General features: G+C 37.3%; 3 protein-coding genes across 5 annotated transcripts in view; all 3 read right to left on the reverse strand.

The window, feature by feature from the left end:
* Positions 1-1277: 1277 nt before the first annotated feature.
* LOC111465488 (probable nucleolar protein 5-2) lies at positions 1278-4813 on the reverse strand. Its single transcript, XM_023109889.1, has 9 exons — positions 4708-4813; positions 4216-4315; positions 3947-3988; positions 3587-3766; positions 3332-3496; positions 3009-3209; positions 2234-2731; positions 2018-2152; positions 1278-1943 (listed from the first exon to the last, which is right to left on the reverse strand). Exons 2-9 carry the CDS (start codon positions 4291-4293, stop codon positions 1518-1520), a joined length of 1725 nt encoding a protein of 574 aa, XP_022965657.1. The 5' UTR covers positions 4294-4315; positions 4708-4813; the 3' UTR covers positions 1278-1517.
* A 4072-nt stretch (positions 4814-8885) lies between these two features.
* Positions 8886-18190, reverse strand: LOC111465459 (acyltransferase-like protein At1g54570, chloroplastic). The gene is made up of 14 exons (XM_023109847.1): positions 18074-18190; positions 17379-17908; positions 17158-17209; positions 16620-16675; positions 16044-16202; positions 15836-15940; positions 13882-13988; positions 13584-13705; positions 12721-12829; positions 12385-12518; positions 11107-11476; positions 9999-10112; positions 9461-9546; positions 8886-9316 (listed from the first exon to the last, which is right to left on the reverse strand). The coding sequence occupies exons 2-14, from the start codon at positions 17719-17721 to the stop codon at positions 9016-9018; spliced, it is 2058 nt and encodes a 685-aa protein (XP_022965615.1). The 5' UTR covers positions 17722-17908; positions 18074-18190; the 3' UTR covers positions 8886-9015.
* A 1150-nt stretch (positions 18191-19340) lies between these two features.
* LOC111465442 (WD repeat-containing protein 48-like) overlaps positions 19341-20813 on the reverse strand; it is a 14473-nt gene continuing 13000 nt past the window's right edge. For 2 of the 3 annotated variants that reach the window (XM_023109824.1, XM_023109822.1), the window contains exons 18-19: positions 20616-20727; positions 19341-19890 (exon numbers count right to left, since the gene is read on the reverse strand). In XM_023109824.1, coding sequence (XP_022965592.1) covers positions 20629-20727 — 99 coding nt within the window. In that variant the 3' untranslated portion in view covers positions 19341-19890; positions 20616-20628. The remainder of the gene's footprint in view (positions 19891-20615; positions 20728-20813) is intronic. The other variant, XM_023109823.1, reaches the window with a different exon arrangement.

Consider the following 20813-nt stretch of genomic DNA (forward strand, 5'->3'; position numbering starts at 1 on the left):
AATGATCACAATATTTTATTAATTCCTAATAATGTAAAATATTATTCTAATTTTCAATGGCCCTGAAACTAAAATAATTGAAAAAATATAATTTATAATTTTGAAGTTTTAAAAAATTCCATAATACTCTTGAAATTACAAAAAAAAAAATTAAAGAATATATTTAAATTAAAAAAAGGTCAATTTTAAATTATTAAAGTGGTTCATATTTCGTTAAAAAACTATCTAATACTCTATTTTTATCGGCTAATTTTGTATGCAATAAGAGTAAACAATCCTTAGTTGTCGGTTCAAAAAATTAAACAATCCTTAATTGTCGGTTCAAAAAAATGGACTACTAGCTCGAGCTGCCACAAGGTGTGGTGTCATAATGCTAAAAAAGATGCCTTAGAGGGATGCTGCTACAAAAACGAGACGTAAGTTTTAGGACTAGAGAACATAACAAAAGATAGGAGAACTCAACTATTTTTCGAAAAGATATACCGCCACGATTAGAACAGATAATTATTTCACTTGTAAACATATTTGTGCAAGATATCCAATATTATATATATATATATATTAGGTCAAGAATGTAACAGAAAATTTTAAGAATTTTTTTTATTTTTTAAAAAGTGTAGTATTAGTAAAAATTTATTCAAATATATTTCTAAAACAAAATATTAATCATTTTTACGTATTCAAATATATTAACTTAACTTTAATAAAATATATTGTAAGAAGAAAATTTAAGATTTTATTTTTTATTTTTTAAAAATGTAGTATTAACGAAATTTATTTAAATATGTTTTAAAAATAAAATATTAACCATTTTTCACTTAATTAATAAATAAATTACTAACTATATATCTATATATATATATATATATTCAATTAAAATATAGGGACTAATTTAAATTAAAAAGAAAATTTTAAGATTTTATTTTTCTTTTTAAAAAAATATAGTATTAATGAAAATTTATTCAAATATATTTCTAAAACAAAATATTAACCATTTTCAACTAATTAATATATAATTTCTCATTTCTCAATTATTAGTCCAAGTCATTGCAATTTTTTTAATTTCAATTATTTCAACAATCGGCCGACCTAAGGACATGAAAATTTGCAACAAGTCAATGAATTTTAAATCATGAACTATTGTACCTAATGATCCACAAAAAAAAATAAAAAAAATAAAAAATAATAATAATAATAATAACAATAGTATAAATATTAGGTTTAAGAGTAAAAAAAAAAAAAAAAAAGACCCAAATTTAATTTAAGGGATAAAAAAATTCAAGAAATAAGACAGGATAATAATAGCAGCCTAAGAACATTTCACTCACAAATACCATATTCCCTGCAGGAGAGCGCCCCTAATTCAAGAAGCTCTTCCAACCTCCGCCAAAATATGAATCTGTAAGAGATTGGAGAATACATTAGAGAGATTCAGACATAATAACTTAATAAAACAAAACACCATCAATCTAATTATACACCCTATGCTAACAAAACTGCCTCCTTCCATAACACACTCAATCTTCACTTCTCTTCTTCTTCTTCTTCTTTTCTTTCTTTTTGCTAGGCTGTTCGGTTTCCTCTTCCTCGTCTTCTGCGTGCTTTCGCTTCTTTTTCTTCTTTTTCTCCTCCTCCGCACCGCCATCTTTTTCTACTTCGTCGGGTTCTTCCGTTCTCTTCTTCTTTTTCTTCTTCTTTTCCTTCTCCCCGCCTCCGTTTTGTACTTCTTCAGCTTCTTCAGTTTGTTTCTTCTTTTTCTTCTTCTTCTCGTCCTTTCCGACTTCAGGTTTCGAATCGTCCTCCTTAACTGTTTCCTCTTCATCTGCCCTCTTCTTTTTCGTCTTCTTTTCTTTCTTCCCTTCAACAGTTAAAGGGGCATTTGCTTCCTCCTCAACAGCCTTCTCGAGCTTACCGATGATAGAATCCGCTGCGGTGTTATATGTCTACATAAAACAGAAAAGTCAGTCGTCTATACAAACAAGTGGACGAATAACAGATTGTGAAATGACAATCAGACCTTGGCAGCGGTTATCAAGCCCCCAGCACTCTTCTTCCGGTCCTTGTCGTAGGCTTCGATCTTTGGTTTGCCTTTAGCCGAACCAGCAACATGTCCCAACTCTCTACCCTCAAGGTTTCTTAACCTTGCTTCCAGCTGAGTAAACGGTCATGTTTCAGACACTTCCATAGATCTTAAAAGACAAAGAAATGAAACAGATACCAAGAAAAAGAGTACCTTGGCACGGTTTTCAAGACCCATCGAGTTATCTTGGCCATCGCCCAGAGCATCGCACCTAATTGCCAACGCAGTTTTAGCAGCAAGAGACCGAGAGATTTTTCCTTTGAGCTTGGGAGCGGCCTGACCAATTAAGGATGCATGATAGATGAGACCATACTTGGGAGTTGCATGCTTTGTTTTGAGAGCTCTGAACAGAGCCTTCTCAGCTCCAAGAATCTGCACTGTGCTTCCAGGCTGCTTAGCAAGATTAAGTAAACTTCCACCATGGGCAATTAGGCGGGCACCGACAAGCTCTCCAACGAGTGCAGTCAAGTTAGGAGCAATGGTGTTCATCCTGCTTTTTAGATAATCATACAGTTGGGCTCTGTATTCAGAAAGAGAAAGGACCTGATCACAGAGCTCTCTAATATTTATCAAATCAAGATCACTAACTTCAGTTCCCATTGATATCATACAGGCCTCCTTCAGCTCAGTCTCAACCTCCTCTGGCAATATCTAGATTGAAATATGCATAAAAAATCAACATTTGGAAATGTAAACAGCACAAGAATTTCTATAATGTTAAAGTAAAGTTAACATGGCTCCATTGGGAAGGAAACCGACATCACTTTCTTATGCCACGAACACATTCAACTCCAAAAAGGTGGGTCAAACAGTTAGATACTAAGCTAGTTCAAGGCTTGCTTGAGTTGGAAGAATAGGTAGACATTAGCCATTGACATGAAACAAGCATACAAGCGACACCGGACTTTAACAAATACCATATATATACCTCGGAGAAATCAAGCTGAGCTGCATTATCACGGTTGCCCATTAATTTCACCGTCTTGGCATATTGTATGTTATCCTGAATAATTTTAGCAAGCTCTGGAAAATGCCAGCCATACCACTCCCTAACCCGCATTGCATAAGTGTTCAACTCCTTGTCAAGATCATCAAGCAATCCAATAGCTTGTATGATCATTGTATCCACCTGAAAATCGGATTAAACATGAATTATATCATTTTGTTGAAAAAGTGCACTAACAATATCAACAATAAACGTCTATTTAAAAAGCCAACAGCCATCAATGCTAAATCTGAAAAAGAACAAACCTTATCAGCACTGAACTTCAGTTTATACCGAGACAAACTATGAGACAATCCCAAGCTCATTGGTGCCAAATCTTGAACAGCTAGACCCAATATGAGTTCATTCAATTGGTTTCTTAAACCTCTTATCAACTCCATAATAGAACTGTTGTGCACACAATCTATTTGCTGCATGAAAAGAAGTAAATGACACTCAATAACATAGGATAACTTCATACGCAAACCAGTAAAAAATTATTTGTAGAACCAGCCGCATACCAGCTTCTCTTTGATTATATTTCCAAGCTTAGAATCAGCAACACCCAAGGTTTCACCATCACAGTTGGCTCGTAAAAATTTACGCAATCCTTTGCTGGGTTTGCTGTCAATCAACAATGTGGTAGCTTCCAAAGCTTCTGACATATTTTCAAACTTAGAAAAAGCCTTGAGCTTCACCACCTGATACAATGAGATCAAAACGTTAGGTCCTTGCAAAAGAGAACGTCAACAGGAAAAAGTACACATTGACATTTTACATGCCCTAATACAGTACATTTCTTGAATGGAGAAATCTCATGTCAAAGAATCCCTGTAAAATGGATGCGAATGTGGTAGTGGCTGTAGATTAAGAGAGATTACCTGTCTAGCAGATTCTGCATTGGAAAAATCCTTCCATAAATCCTACATTCAAAATAGTTTGGAAATTAAGATCCATAAACATAGGAAGAAATCAGTACATATATGTATTCACTTATGATATATATTTAATCAAGTGAACGACACATTTTCTACTTAACTTATACTATTGCCAATGAACATTAGGCAACCATCAAACCATAAAAAATAGCTATTTTTACACATCCACCTTCAAACGAAATATACTCAAACAATTTTCAAACAGCATCTACCTCAACTTTGTTGAGCTTTCCTTCATCCAAAACTTTAAACAGGGCAAAGCCTGCCGACGTCTCGAACAAGACCAGCATCTTCACGACCTCCCCAATACACCTGAGAGATACAAAACCATTCCCATTGCACGTTAGTCAAACAATTCACTTAAAAATCCAAACTGAAACCAAAGCAAAAATCTTCAGTTCCTTCCACATTAAAACAATATAAATAAACATACTTCAGGCATCACTAAGGCAACCGCAATATGTTCTTTCTACAGGCAAAAAATAGCATCTAATTCCAATATCCACATTAGATTATCCAATGAAGATCATGATTTCACTATGATACTTCAGAAGTTCCTCGAAACTACAAAACTGCTGCTCCCATGGCCGGTCTAATAACAACCGACCAAACTTCATAGCTACGGCTACCGATCAAACTTACCCATTATCGGAACTCAAAAGTAAGACGTCGGAGAATGATTGAGAGAGAGAAATTCGCATTACCTTCACGAAGTTCGGCGTCGGGAAAGAGGGGGAGGGAGCGAGAATTAGGGTTTAGCACTGAGAAGGGTTTGGGAGAAACGTAATTTACAAATTTATATAGCGGTGCTATAGAGAGGTTGAGAGGGTTTTGCAGGGCGACTCTGGTCGTCGGGGTACTTTCGGTATTTAGAAAACTAGTAGGGTTGTTAACGTCCATCCATGACAAATATATTAGGATTATATTTATTTAATAAAATTTATGTTTATTTGGTTGACTGTGAAATTAAATTTAATTTTTAAGATTATATTTGATAATCTTTAGGTTTTAGATTATTTAAAATTAAATTTAAAAAAAAAAAACTTATTTGTTGAATTAATAATTTAAGAATTTATTAGACATTTTTTTTTTAAGGTTTAGGGACTAAATAGACATAAACCTTAAAGTCATAAACTTGTAACTTAACATAAAAAATCTAATGAAGAGGCAGCTTACGTACAGTTCGGGAGCCGAGCCCGAGCACAGAGACTTAGTCAACACTTATTTAATAGCCAGTCATCAATTGGAAGTGGGCAAGATGGTGATAAATTGCGATTGGTCCAAACCTTCGACTAGCGACTTATTGCGACCTGCCCAGAATGACCATACATCCTAAGACCTTATTCACACAGCGAAGAAAGCCGAATGGAAGGGGGCAGTCAGTTGGTTGCTTCTTGGCCACACCCCTTGCAACTATATACGAGAGACTTGATCTAAATTTTTAAATAGAAAATTGCATACTATTCGCCGATATACGTATAGGAACATGGGTACATGATATAGAATGTCTTCCAGATCAAAGCGCAAAGCTGGCTCGAGCCCCAGAAACTTTTGCTAAAATAGTGAAGGAACATACACCCCCTACACTCTCTCTTAGGCTTGTGCGGCTACCTTCGGGTGTTGAAAAACTCATTGATTCCACCGAGCTACTAAAGGAGGTAAGTTCGACCCGATTTTTTTTGGTGTCGTAGGGGAGGGATTGACCTTTCTAACGCATATTCAGTCGTACCGACATGACCCCACTGATTTTTTTCAATCGGAGCATCCATCAGTTTTATGTAAAATATGCCTTTAATATATATATATATATATATCGGCCCTTGAACAAGCCTATCTTTGTCCTTCATGTCTATTGATGTCTTTGTCTTTCTTGTGTTTGTCTTCCATGCCCACTTTACATGGTGGTGTGTTAGATGATGCATCGTCCTCCTCGATCGCATCATGACACTCTTCTATATTGGCCCGCATGTGGTCGGATGGGCGTCTCTTGAGGGACGCTGCTTTGCTTATCATGGCGTGAGGGTCACAACCTACTCTCTTCATATGGTTGTGACATTTTCCCCCACTTAACTTATTCATCGTCCTCGATGACTTACTCAAGGCACAATCATATTGCAGATTGTGACATTCTATCTCACTTAATTTAGTCTAAGTCATCGTCCTCGATAACTTTCTTGAGGCACTTTCGAGATATATATATATATATATAAAATAGATAATTAACTTCATGATTAATAGGTTGTTAACTTAATTTAAATTTTACGAATACATCTAAAATAAAATTAAATGTATATAATCTTATTAGATATAAAATGTAAAGAGTTTGCAAAATTTAATTTAATATAGTTAATTTCTAAAAAAAAATGAATATATAAATTTATTAAATAATTTTTAAACTTTGTAGAGAAAAAAATTTGAAAATTGATGGCTAAATATTGTTTTGATGTTGGTTTATAAGTTTTATTTATTTATTTTTAATTAGAACACTACAAAAATATATATATATATATATATATATATATATATATATATATATATATATATTGTTTTTAAAGATTTTTTTTTCGATAAAAAATTGAAAACTTTGAGCTATGTAAATTCAAACGAGTACTCGATAAAACTAGACGTTATGCTATATTTAGATACTTGCGATTTGCACGACTTCATAAAATTTAGAGGTAAATTACTAAGGCCTTGTGACATGAATAGGAACCTCAGTCAAACTCGAATGATACAAACTTGCAAATGAAGACAAATTACCATTATCTCTTGGACACGTGCGATATCCAAGGCTATTTTAGACTCGTGGGTTGTCTAGAGGCATTATCAACCATGTGTTTAGGTTTTTTTCGTGCGTCGATGAGATCTATCTCTGGGTCGAGTACAAAGCTGTCAGGTTCAAATTTTGTGTCGTTAGTGTTAGAATCGCATAACAACATATACTCGATTTAGATGAATACATATGCAGGAGAGAGGAAATGCAAGTAGAAATATTAGCTAGAAGTTTATATCGATGACTTAAGTATGTACAATAAGAGAGAATACTAAACACAGAAGACTTATCTTCAAGCGCCACAACTCATGCTAGAAGAAGAATAAGAACTAAACAGTGAAAGAACCGACGACTATGAACATTCTAACAAAAATACAGAAAACCCAGATGAACTTCCAGAGAAATCACCATGCATCCTCCCGTGCATCCTCGGAAGACCTTCGAATATGGTTTTATAAGCTTTTGGTCCGTAACGGCCCAAACCCACCGCTAGTAGATATTGTCTTATTTGGGCTTTCCCTTTCGGGTTTCCCCTCAAGGTTTTTAAAACTCGTTTCCTAAGAAGAGATTTACACACCCTTTGAATGTTTCGTTCTCCTCCCTAACCAATGTAAGATTTCACATGGTTGGTCTCTTGTCATGGCTAACAACGTCCACCATTTTATTACCTCAAATTGTTGTGGATCATCCGTTCAAAGAAGCTAATTCATACATATGTGTCTGAAAATTATAAACAAGCATATATGAGATGATGCAGAGCAACCGAGGTGACGAGGCAGCTAGTCTAGAAACTTCAAAGCATCCTTTTCCGAGTATGTTTTATGTACATGTATTTTTGTTGATAAAATCTTATACGGGTTATTTTGAGTTGTAGATATTACTTAGTTTTACGTTTACTGTTTATAAATAACATGATTCACAACTAGTTTTTATTATCTGTGTCGTTAGTAACTCCTGTGATTCGAGTTCTCGATGGGCGGGTGTTACACTAAGAAGCTAATTTAGTGTGACGTCAAATAGGGTCCTTTCTTTTGGATCCTATGGCAAGATAATGGAATCTTAATCTGATGGTGTTACTGACATTATTCTCTTCACTGCTGTTTACAGATGTAGCTGCACGTCAGAGCTTAAAGATTATAGTTTCAACCACTAGCTGGAGATCCTTTTCACAATTCATCAATGGTGGCGGTAAGTTTTTGTAACAGCCCAAGTCCACCGCTAACAGATATTGTCCGTTTTAGCCTGTTACGTATCACCGTCAGCCTCACGATTTTAAAATGCGTTTGTTAGGGAGAGATTTCCACACTCTTATAAAAAATACTTCGTTCCCCTCTCCAACCGATGTGGGATCTCACAATCCACCCTCCTTGAGAACCTAGCATCCTCGCTGGCACACAACCCGGTGTCTGGCTTTGATACTATTTGTAACCGTCCAAGCCCACTACTAACAAATATTATTCATTTTGGCCCGTTACATATCGCTGTTAGTCTCACAGTTTTAAAATGCATCTATTAGGAAGAAGTTTACACACTCTTATAAACAATGCTTCGTTCCCCTCTCCACCTGATGTGGGATCTCACAATCTACCCTCCTTGGAGGCCTAGTATCCTCGCTAGCACACAACCGGATCGTCGACTTGTCGCTTTGGCCTATAACATATCGTCTTCGACCTTACGGTTTTAAAACGCGTAACTGTCAAGAAGAGGTTTCCACACTCTTATAAAGAATGTTTCGTTCCCCTCTCCAACTGATGTGGGATCTCACGATCCACTCTCCTTGGGGCCTAACATCCTTGCTGGCACACCACCCAATATCTGGCTCCCTAAGCCCACCACTAACAGATATTGTCCACTTTGGCCTACTACGTATTGTCTTCAACCATACGGTTTTAAAACGCGTAACTGTTAGGGAGAGGTTTCCACACCTTTAGAAAGAGTGGTTCATTCCCCTCTCCAACCGACGTGGGATCTCACAGCTTTCTTCCATTAGTTTGTAAATCCATCCATCACGAAAGGATGATGGATCCATGAGATCGAGCATCAGATTTCTATTCAGAAACATGAACTCGCTAAGTAGCACTTGAAGTAAGCAACTCATAGGAGTTTCTAATATCAATCTTTATTGAACTTATCCAAGTCTAGTCAATCAAATCCACAAATATATCATAAAAATGAGCAAAATATACTGTTTATAGTATAGGCATCTTCTTCAGGCTGGGATGGAAGAACAAAACCAAATTCAAGGGTCAAATGTAGGAACTTCATGTTGAGAGGAGTATATGGCTCTATACACCGTTCGGTCGATAAGGCTTCGATATGGATCCTCCTTTCGCTTCTTAATCAAGTAAGCTAAACTAAGTTCGACTTCGGATTTCACATGATTATACAGATCGTTAGCGTTTTTCTTGTCCTTCAGAAACTCCTCTCGCCCTTTAGTTACTATTGGCTTACCGAATAGGTAATATAAACGACCAGGTATCTTCGGAAAGAGCAAAGGGATGAAAAGAACCTGACTAGCAACCTCTCCGCTATCCACATCCCTGAAACCATGGTATATTCAACATCCAGAAAGAAGAATCGACTTCGATTGACATTTGTAATGCTTGTTTATTCAAAAGGGAAAGTGAGACAAGACATAAAGCAAGGTCCTAAAATGTTTTCTCATGATGATGAAGAACAGTTACCTCACTTTAGCAGAATTCTCATTTACTTCTCTGAGGCTGTCATTAAGTACAGGAATTTTCATGAAGTCGTTATAATCTAAAACCAGCTGCAAATATGAAATACGACCACGATGATGATAATAATCAGAAAGGTAGTGAACAAAAAGACAAGTTTGCACCATTTTTTGCCTGTTTAAGCAAGTTTCATGAAAAATATGAACAAAAAGACAAGTTTGCGCCATTTTTTGCCTGTTTAAGCAAGTTTCATGAAAAATATGCACGTCTCTGAAAGGTGTCCATAGGTTTTCGGGCCCATATGGCTCCTTGTTTGAGGTGAGGGCGTCGAGCTATGATAGCCTACCCAAGTTTGGTTGATGGTTTTACAAACTCAAGTTATTGGGTCGGTTAAATCGAGTCTTCCTAACTTCTCAAGGAGTCGGTTAGTAACGAGTGGTTCGAGTGGGGAGTGGTTAGGAATGGGGTCCTATCAAAACTCCTTATACTTGAGCTGCCAAATGGTAATTGAATATCATCAAATTGGATGGGGAATCAAACTTACTTGTGCCATATCATCTTCTCCAACAGCACCAAACGGTACAATTGTAGCGCCAAAACGAGCAGCCATCCTCACAAACTCTTGTTGATTCGGCCAGAACAGCTTATACTCTTCACCCTGTCAAGTTTTCAGAGGAAACAATGAACGAACATGGGAAACGTTAACCTCAACCATTATATGAAAACGTGGCAAGATGGGTCATTTTGACTCCACAAAAACACCGCCATGAACTCTCAATGCTGTGATAACGTGATGCTAAGAGTTTAAATACTCAAAAACTGAATCATGCAAAACTGAAGTACATGAAAATCTTTAAGACTGCATAACCCTGTGGTTACAGATGTTGGGAATGGTTGGGAGAGAGTCCCACGTTGGCTAATTTAGGGAATGATCATGAGTTTACAAGTAAGGAATACATCGGTATGAGGCCTACTGGAGAAGCCTAAAAAAAGCCCTGAGAGCTTAAGCTCAAGTGGACAATATCATACCATTGTGGAGCTATGTAATTCCTAACATGGTATCAGAGCTATGCCCTTAATTTAGCCATGTCAATAAAATCCTCAAGTGTCGAACAAAGAAATTGTTAGAATCGAAGGTGTAGTCAAAAGTGACTTATGTGTCGAACAAAGGGTGTAATTTGTTGTAAGAGCTCCAGAGAAAGGAGTCGAGTCTCGATTAAGGGGAGGCTGTTCGAGTGTTACATAGACCTCAAGAGAGGCTCTATGGTGTACTTTGTTCGAGGGGAGGATTGTTGGGAGGGAGTCCCACATTGGCTAATTTATGGAATGATCATGGATTTCTTCATTGGCAAGGCCTCTTGGGAAAGCCCAAAACAAAGCCATGAGAGCTTATGCTCAGAGTAGACAATATCATACCATAGTGGATAGTGGAGATCTGTAATTCCTAAGAATAGATAAGTACTTTCCAAATGTCATTTTATGCAAAAAGTTTAAGCTACTTAAATTCATTAGCTTAGTTGATTTATAGGAACAGAAAAGGAAATCAAGCTTAATTTGAGTTTACAGCTACACGGTGTTCTCTCTATCTCGACATCAGTTGTAGTCTATTAAACTGCAAATTTTTCGAGGTGATAGTGAGGAACGTAAAGTACCTTGTAGTGAAGAGCCTCGCGTGCACCCCCGGGATAGAGGAGAACATGAGCTTTTTCTGACAACAATTTGTATAGATTGTTAGCAGTGACAGGTACTGCACCAAATACTTTCATCCAGTCAACCATAGAAGTTTCAGGAGATTCCGAGTCGAGTTTTCCCAAGAACAACTCCGGATGTGCTATTCCACGGACCACAACATTCTTCTCTCTTATAAATCTTTCAACTAAAGGAGCAAGCTCTATTCCTAATAAATTGTGATAACCTACTAGCAACACAGGACCCTCATTAGGAACTCCAGAAAGACCTCTCACTATAGTTCCATCTCCCAAAGTTGAGAACATCGTAGAACCCGCGAGAAAATGAAATAATCTGCCACACATAATAACTTTCAGCCTACAGAAGTAAATCAGAGGAGAAACTTATAAAAAGGTTGGTTCATGCATAGGAGTAACAAGGCCCAAATATAGATGGAACCTACGGCAGTAGCCCAGCCAATTATGTACTCTAACCCGTGTTGGTTGAGGATTGTTGGGAGGAAGTCCTACATTGGCTAATTTAGGGATTGATCATGGGTTTATAAGTAAGGAATACATTTCCATTGGTATGAGGCCTTTTGGGGAAGCCCAAAGCAAAGTCACGAGAGCTTATACTCAAAGTGGACAATATCATAACATTGTGGAGATCTGTGATTTCTAACATGGTATCAGAGTTATGCCCTAAACTTAGCCATGTCAATAGAATCTTCAAATGTCGAACAAGGAATTGAGCCTCAAAAGTGTAGTCAAAAGTGACTAAACTATAGAACAATGGATGCACTTTGTTTGAGGGCTCCAAAGAAGAAGTCGAGCCTCAATTAAGGGGAGGCTGTTCGAGGGCTCTATAGACCTCAGAGGCGGCTCTATGGTGTACCTTGTTCGAGGGGAGGATTGTTGGGAGGGACATCATACCATACCATTGTGGAGATCCGTGACTCCTAGCAGTGTCCATCTAACATGTTTTGTAAAACAAGAACATTTCATTCATCAACAGTAATCAAGTTGCGAAAATTAAGATATCCATGAGGCTTTAGTTGATTTCATTAGTTCCTTTAACTGTCCATGTGTGGCTTTCGTTTTCTTAGGTTTATGCTCTACTTCGATTGAAGATCTTGGCCAAAGGACAAAACTCATCTTTCTTGAAAAATGGAAGGGAAAATGACATCGCAATTTAAATTTGAACTCAATGAAACAATACATCAATGAAAAATTAGTTCGATGAATAATTGATGTAAAAGTTACCCAGTCACTTGAGTAAAAGCGTAGTTGTACTCTCCTACACTGGGCGGAAGATAATCTGAAACAATATCGTGCTTTCTTGATCGACGATACTTGTTAGTGCATTTGATTACTGTCATCAAACCAATACCATCTTCCTGTTACATGATATGATGGTGACAAGTCATGATTTTACTTGAAAGATAGAAAGGAGAAGAGTGTTACAAGCATGGTGCAGCTCTCTACATTTTTCTAATCAGAAACAGAAACATTTTTGTTAATTTTTCTTTTATATCAACCGCTAGTATATGTTATCTACCAGCAAGGAATCATGGTATTATCTACCATATTTTCACGTACCAATAATAAGGCGTGCCCATTTTCGTTGAAATACCGAACTCTACAGTTCGGTAATAATCTCTGTAGTCGTTGGGCTTCATCTCGACTTGGAACCATGTTATCCTTGCCACTGAAAGGCACAACAAATTGTAATCACTTATATGAACGTTGGACCAACTATGAAACAATCAAATTCTGATAATTGAGTAGGATGATTTGACAATTTAAAATAAAGAACTCAAACAGAATCATTTTGGCAGGAAGTGGTTCATGATAGACCAGAGTCAGACTGTGAGATCCCACATCGGTTGGGGAGGAGAACGAAGCATTCTTTATAAGGGTGTGGAGACCTCTCTCTAGCAGCGGCGTTTTAAAAACCTTGAGGAGAAGCCCGAAAGGGGAAGCCCAAAGAGGACAATATCTACTCGTGGTGGGCTTGGGCCATTACAAATGGTATCAGAGGCAGACACCGAGCAATGTACTAGCAAGGAGGCTGAGCCCCAAAGGGGGTGGACACGAGGCGGTGTGCCAGCAAGAACACTGGGCCCTGAAAGAGGGTGGATTGGGAATCCCACATTGATTGGAACGGGAAACGAGTGCCAGCGAGAACACTGGGCCATGAAAGGGAGTGGATTGTGAGATCTCACAACCTTGAGTAAAGTTCGGTCCTTTGTAAGGTCCTAATGTTTGTCCATTGATTATGGTGGCAAAACCTTTTTGTAACTATTATCCTTTTAAGTTTTGTTTTACTTGATCATTTGTCTCTCTTTTTGTGAACTTTAGCTCTTGCATTCTTTCAATGTTTTTGCATTGAAATTCCAGTTTATAAACACACAGACACCACTCACACCCATGCACAAACACACTAAGTTCTAGGTAAAAACCTGGCAAGCACAAGTACTTCGGCTTTAACAGCATGGAGGCGAGAATTAGCATAAGCAGCAGCTGACTCGAGCAGCTTCAGCTTCCAAAGAAAGGTATCCTTTGGTATAATGCTAACTAATTCCTGAAAAACACTCATCTCGCATTAGTTAACAGTAACAAAAATCTTAATTTTTTTTTCTTCAAAACGCGCTTGCTAGAGTGGACGAAACTTTTCAATTTTTGAAATATGACCTAGATAACAACGATATTGACAACAAATAGAGATAGAACAAAAAGGCGATATCATATCCTCCTTACCGAGAGATATGGTAGTAGAGAAGTCAAGTTGAGTGACATTTTTTCTAATTGCTGCATTGGAGGAAGCTTTCTGTCAACATTGACTGTTGCTATTTTCAATGGTTCACCTGGTGTAGCAGTAGAAATAAACATGATTTTACCTTTTAATCATAGCTACAAATCCAGGAATTCTTACACTGCACCATAAGTATTTATAGTGCAAATCTCGTTCAAACAAAGATAACAAAGGAAAAAGGTCTGCCAATTTTAATCAAGTATGATTTAAAACAAAGAAACGTTTAGAAGGCTATATCTGAAAATGAGACTTGAAGAAGACAAGTTCTTAATGATTAACCTTCCCAAATAATTCTTTCGGATTTGTGTTTGAGTAAGTTACCCAAAAAGGACATTCATCACCCTTCATCTGTGAGATCCTACATCGGTTGGAAAGGGAAACGAAACATTCCTTAGAAGAATGTGAAACCTCTCCCTAATAGACGCGTTTTACAACTGTGAGGCTGACAACAATATGTAACAGGCTAAAGCAGACAATATCTGCTAGCGGTAGACTTCGGTTGTTATTGGAGTAAGTTTCTGTAACAGCCCAAACCCATCGCTAGCAGATATTGTCCTCTTTGGATTTTCCCTTCTAGGCTTCCCCTCAAGGTTTTAAAACGTGTTCACTAGGGAGAGGTTTTCACACTCTTATAAGTAATGTTTTGTTACCCTTTCCAACCGATGTGGGATCTCACAATCTACCCCTTGGAGGCCAGTGTCCTTGCTAGCTCACCACTCGGTATCTGACTTTGATACCGTTTGTAACAGTCCAAACCCACCGCAAGCATATATTGTCTTCTTTGGGCTTTCCCTTTCGGGCTTCCCATCAATGTTTTAAAATGTGTCTACTAGGGAGAGATTTCCACGCCCTTATAAGTAATGTTTTGTTCCCTCTCCAACCGATGTGGGATCTCACAGTTACCCATAAAGGACATTCATCACCCTTCATCAGTCAATTCCCACCTTGAACCTAATAACCATGCTGACATGAACATTATCAATTTAACCGAGTAATTTAGAGCCTTAGTTTCAACATCTTCATCATCCTTCATTGACACGTTTTGATTGGTGGTGAAAGAAAAAGAAGAGGAAATAGGAAGCAAACAAAGTAGTCAAAACCTTAGATCGTTAAAATTTAATCCTTGCCATTCCTTATTGTTAAGGTTGTAAGAAGAAAAGGCAGTGGTGAATGAAGCATCTCACGGACTAGCATTGTGTTTGTAACAGCCGCCCACTACCCATTGCTAGCAGATGTTGTCCTTTTTGGGCTTTCTCTTTTGGGCTTCCCCTCAATCCACTCCTCTTGGGGGCTAGTATTCTCGCTGGCACACTACCCGGTGTCTGGCTCCGATACCATTTGTAGCAACCCAAGCTTACCGCTAACAAATATTGTATTTTTTGGGCTTTCCCTTTCGAGTTTTCTCTCAAGGTTTTTAAAACGCATCTGTTAGGGAGAGGTTTCCACACCCTTATAAAGAATGCTTCGTTCCTCTCTCCAACTGATGTAGGATCTCACAACCTTTTTTCTACAATTCTATTACTATTGATCTCAATACTTGGTGAGATCAATGGTATGCCAGAAGCAGCCCCTTTTCCTTCGTGAATATCCAAATTGCCCATATATAAGCCACCAAACCTCCATTTAATCCATTTCACTGTCATCCCAGAAAACAGTGATCATGAATCTGATCTTCAACAAAAGTACGAGTGGCAGGATGGATGGAAAACAAAAGACGGGGGATTTATCCTCCTTTGTCACGTAAGCGCATTTGTCAAACCCATTAGATTCGGGCTGTTATCGCTCTCAAAAAACCAAGAAAATGCTTTGCCTTTTCTTGCTCGTTTTTTCTGCTAGATTTCCTGTTATGATCCTATATACCTAAAGAAAGAAACAGACAATTAGTAGCAGTCTACTTACCCACAACAAAGCTAAGAAGGTAGAGAACGGTTTCGTGCAGCGCATCAGGCATAGCTCCTAACAACGGTAACAAGGGTTGTAATTGAGACCTGCCAAAAGATGTAGCTGATGGAGGGCCAAAAAACTGTCAAGACACTGAAAATTGCACGACCAAACCATATCATGTGATTAAATGAACTTGAAGCTAAACTGCAAATATGGAACCAACCTGGATTTGTTAAGATCAGAACAAGGTCAATTTCAGGATTACTTGATGCAACTGCAAGTGCTAAGCATCCTCCAAATGAGTCCCCAACTAAATAAATCGGTTTGTTCGGGGAAGAAGCATGCTCTGACCTGATAGTTTCTTCAACAAGTTTCACGAGTCCTTCAGATAACACAAGTTTGGTTCATCAGCAGTATATAAACACTTCTAGTTAATGAACAATCAACAACAATGTAGACCTTGTTAGGTTATGGAGTCCACTCCTTATTCAAAGAAAAATGGTCATATATAGTAGATGGTTATATCCGATAAAGCTATATATAGTAAACCGAACCATATATATACCCTTTAGACAGTGTTTTGAAAATTTACTTTTTGTATTCTCTCTCCAGTTCTTTGTATTCATCTAGATCGAGTGTGTGCACTATTGTGCGATTCCAACAAACCTTACCAAGTTAAAGTTTTAAGTGCATGAACAAATCTACGTGAATTCCTTAAACATGGGAAAAGTTGACTCACGAAGCACTCATAAAAATTGTATCCTTGAAAATATTCTAGGCATAAAGAAAATGTTTAAACCTTCAAATGGAGTTCTATCTTGAACAGGAATATGTAGGCACCGAACTTCGAAAGCCCTGCATCAGAAGATTGCTGATTTAAACGACGCTAAATCGACATACAAGCAAAAGAAATGTCACCAATTCAAGCATACTTATTATCCAAATTACATCCATATGTCTACAAGAATCATCTCCGTCCACATTTTTACAAAAGAAACTTCCTTACCCTGTCTGGGATCCTATTAACAAAACCAGTTTACAGAGATAGAATGTTCCACAATTCATCAAAACAACCACGTCAAGAGATATGCTTGCTTATCACATTCAGATTTAAAGGATATTGTCCTCTTTGGACTTTCCCTTTCGGACTTCCTCTCAAGGCTTTAAAACGCGTATGGTAGGGAAAGGTTTCCACATCCTTATAAAGGGTGTTTCGTTCTCCTTCCCAACTAATGTGGGACTGTAGGATGTCACAATACATGTTTCAGTTCCGAAGTAAATTTAGTTTGAATTTTCATGAAGTATCAATTCGACCGTATGAGAAGTGAATGGCTTACTTCCCAAGAGCTTGATGATGCATGATGAGGCCACATCCAGTGCCATCCGCTCCTAAAGAGTACAAAGCCAATACTACCAAATTAGAACAATTCATTCAAAGCTGGAAAAACATGAAATGTGTTCAAAGATTAAGCATACTATCAAAACTTCTATCTCAAACATTCCATGTTTATAAATTTGATATCAGTTTTGAACTTATCAGCTGATGCAAAATCATTACCAGGTAAGAACAAAAGAATTGGAGAACCCTTTAATGGATATCCAGATGCAACAGGGCAAAACCAGCGCGGCGGACCGCCATCAGGATGCCGAGTAAACTCCTTAGCAGCAGCAAAGTAGTCTTTCAATGTCATAGTTCCATACCCATCATCCCAAAATGGCTCCAATTTCTCTGGAACATCATTTCTCAGCTTGATCTTCTTCTCTTCACCTTCAGATTTCAACCTTCCATTGCCCTTGCCTATTGAAGAACAACTCCTCTCCCTCTCCCTAACTAAAGAAGCTCTATTCCGTTGAACTGAAGCTCCAAACAATGACCCCCCAACGCCTAAACAAGATGCCATGTCTTATTGCAAGCAATGAGATAAGCTAGACACGTTCTTCAGCTTCCAAAAATCAAAACAATTTCGAGATTCAGCGCTAATCACTTTCATGAACAGCTTAAATAAACCGCATTCATATTCCAGAGAGAGAGAGAATCCCATTGAATTCTCGAACAAAAACAACCCAACCAACACGTTCTGCGTTGAGCTGACAACAAAATGAACAATTCAGCAACAAAAAGGGGTAAATTAAAACAAACCCGTAAAGCTAATGTAGCCATTCCAGCTAATCCGGAAGTTCAAATTCCTTTTGGAACACGCATCAAAACACTGTTCGGAACAGGACAAAGCAGGGAAAATAAAGTGGACTAACCAGATATATACCAAAACTAAGAGTGGAGTACCAATTACAGCGGAGCATTGTCCGATGAGCCTGACAGAGATTTTGTCGCCTCATGGGGAAGATCGAGGGATAATCGGCGGCGGATGGCGGTTATCTTTACATTAAAGTTTTTATTTATTTATTTATTTTGGGAATGAAAGGTATTTGTAAAGTAAGTATGAAACGTATTTTCTAAATTAAACATGAAATAAAATAGTGTTATAAAGTTGGTTTAGAGTATGCTTTAATTGAATAAAAATCTAGAGACCACATTGTCCACATTTACTTGCCATTTCCAACATAATAGTAATAATAATAATAAATAATAAATAAAGCAAATTTTAAGCCTTTTATCATAATTTTAAACTTATATAAGTATGTATTAGATTTATAGGTAGTTTCGTCTTAAATATAAAATATATATTTTTAATCTATTTTTTTATCACGAAATTCAATATTGATTCGTAAAAATATGATTTTTTTTAAAAACATATTTTATTTAAATTATTAAAAACCCTCATAAATTTTATAGTTTGTTTTAAATGATTGGCCTCAATAATAAAAAAAAAAAAAAAAAATCAAAAGTTGAATTTATGTTAAATATATTTTAAATTAGAGGTGACTTTCCCTATTTTTTTTCGATTTTTTTTTTTTTTTTTTTTGGAGTTTCTTGAAATTTTTAGAACACACTTTCTTCAAAAATAAGTGAGCTACGCTATGACACGTACGTTTGTCACAACGTGGACGAGCCAAAACGAGTGTCTCAGGCGATTTCCTTTGAAATGAGTTTTTCAAGAGCAGTACCAAGTGACACGGGTGTGCCGTATTGCGCCCCAGCCCGCGTGTTGGAGGTTGCTACATACACCCACTATCCAGCACGGTATCCGTAAATGACATGGCATGGGCACGAGAGGCATGCCTCGATAGAACCCTGAACCCTAAACTCAAAATTCACTCCCTTTTGAGGTTCAACGTCCTCACTGACACACTGCTTGATGTTTGACTTTGATGCCATTTATAATACCATTTATAACAGTTCAAGCCCACCACTAACGGATATTGTTCCCATTTTCTAATTGAAAAATCTAAAACATCCTAATAAATACAATAATAATATTGTAACGTTAACCACAACTTCTAAAAACTCCAATTTTAATACGAAAAATAGTCTTCCACACTTTCTAAGTGAAGGGGCAGGACAAGAACGATAACAAAGATTATAATTCTCGTCCCCGACCCATCCCATCCGTCTCATCTATCAGTCTCCAACAATGTTTCCATTATTTGACATTTCATCCAAAAGGGTACAGTTAGTCAGGTCAGAATAGGGCGCAAAATTTTGAAATGAAAATAAGAGAGCTCTGCATTCAACGGTAGAGCACAAAGAGAAGCCTTTTATTTAAGAATAAATAAATAAAAACAAAAAGAACCTTTCACAACTTGGTTTTCTAAGACTAAAGTATGTAAGCAAGCAGCAGCCACCATTCAAATCTACATAGCTTTCCGCACCATTCAAATCCCCAACCAAGCCTTGCTCAACACTGACTCCTCCTCCTCTATTGCAGTATCTTACAAAAGCTACACCTTGCAGGCCAAAGACGAAGATCGAAAGATCTATAGCGCCTGCCGTTTCATCTTCAAAATGATAGCCAGAAAATTCTCGGTAAGTTCGAGTAGGTAGCAACACGGAATAGTGAAATGGGTTGATGATGTTCATTCAGATTTGCAATGCAATGCCTGGATAAAATGGTTTCAAGCACCCCCAAGAAGAAACAACATTCCCAGTTTCCTCAGCAAAAGAAACTCACCTATAACAGGACAACAAGAAAAGCTCAAGAAGGTTACCCACAGTGATGCATTACGGATTTTCTTTTCCCTCTTTTCAGGACTCTTCACCCTCATCGAGACAATACTCTTTCTTTTCAAAAGTTGCATACCTTTCATCTTTTATACACGTTTCAAAAATACCAAAACTTCTCCCTAGCAGGCGCGTTTTAAAAATCTTGGGGGAAGCTTGGAAGGAAAAGTCCAATGAGGACAACATCTACTAGCGGTGGGTTTGGGCCATTACAAATGGTATCAGAGCCAGACACTGGGCAATGTGCCAGCGAGGAGGTTGGACCCCGAAGGGGGTGGACACCATGCAGTTTGCTGTAACGGTGGGGAAATATCTCCCTAGCAAACGCATTTTAGAAACCTTGAGGGAAAATCCAAAAGGGAAAGCCCAAAGACAATATCTGCTAGCCATGGGCTTGGACGGTTACAAGAATGTTTATTTTGGATTAAATTTAAAAGAACCATATTCAAACACATGGACTTTTCATTCTAACATTCTAACTTTTTTCTACTCAAGGATAGTTTTGATAAATTTTTGAAATAATAGTGAAAATATTGCAATTTTTTAAAGAACAATTGCAACTTTTGAAACAATAAGAGTTGAGAGTTAGAAAGTTACAAGGTAATTTTTATAATTTAGCCTTCCTTAACAAACTTTCATGAAGAAGAGGGAACTTCATGCACAATAGCAACATACCTGATGCATGCGATCATCTGCCTTGAAGCATTCTGTAATTGAGGACCAAGTCCTCGGGCTTCTTCCAGATGTAATTCCTAACTGTAGCTAAACTCATATCAGGGGACAAGACCTGTAATGTTACCAAAAAAAAAAAAAAAAAAAAAAAAAAAAAAAAAAAAAAAAAAAAAAAAAAAAAAAAAAAAAACAAAAAAAAAA

Source organism: Cucurbita maxima, unplaced genomic scaffold, assembly GCF_002738345.1.
Source record: "Cucurbita maxima cultivar Rimu unplaced genomic scaffold, Cmax_1.0 Cma_Scf00029, whole genome shotgun sequence".
Classification (NCBI taxonomy): domain Eukaryota; kingdom Viridiplantae; phylum Streptophyta; class Magnoliopsida; order Cucurbitales; family Cucurbitaceae; genus Cucurbita; species Cucurbita maxima.

What these genes read in the sequence shown, in the direction of transcription:
- LOC111465488 (XM_023109889.1), bottom strand. Translation starts at nt 4,293, where the DNA reads ATGCTGGTCTTGTTCGAGACGTCGGCAGGCTTTGCCCTGTTTAAAGTT. An exon ending in TGAAGTTCAGTGCTGATAAG is followed by an intron (nt 3,210 to 3,331) that starts GTTTGTTCTTTT and finishes TCCGATTTTCAG; the next exon opens with GTGGATACAATGATCATACA. An exon ending in CTCAGCTTGATTTCTCCGAG is followed by an intron (nt 2,732 to 3,008) that starts GTATATATATGG and finishes ATTTCAATCTAG; the next exon opens with ATATTGCCAGAGGAGGTTGA.
- LOC111465459 (XM_023109847.1), bottom strand. Translation starts at nt 17,721, where the DNA reads ATGGCATCTTGTTTAGGCGTTGGGGGGTCATTGTTTGGAGCTTCAGTT. An exon ending in GCTTTTACTCAAGTGACTGG is followed by an intron (nt 11,477 to 12,384) that starts GTAACTTTTACA and finishes TATGTGTGGCAG; the next exon opens with ATTATTTCATTTTCTCGCGG. An exon ending in GAGAATTCTGCTAAAGTGAG is followed by an intron (nt 9,317 to 9,460) that starts GTAACTGTTCTT and finishes CCATGGTTTCAG; the next exon opens with GGATGTGGATAGCGGAGAGG.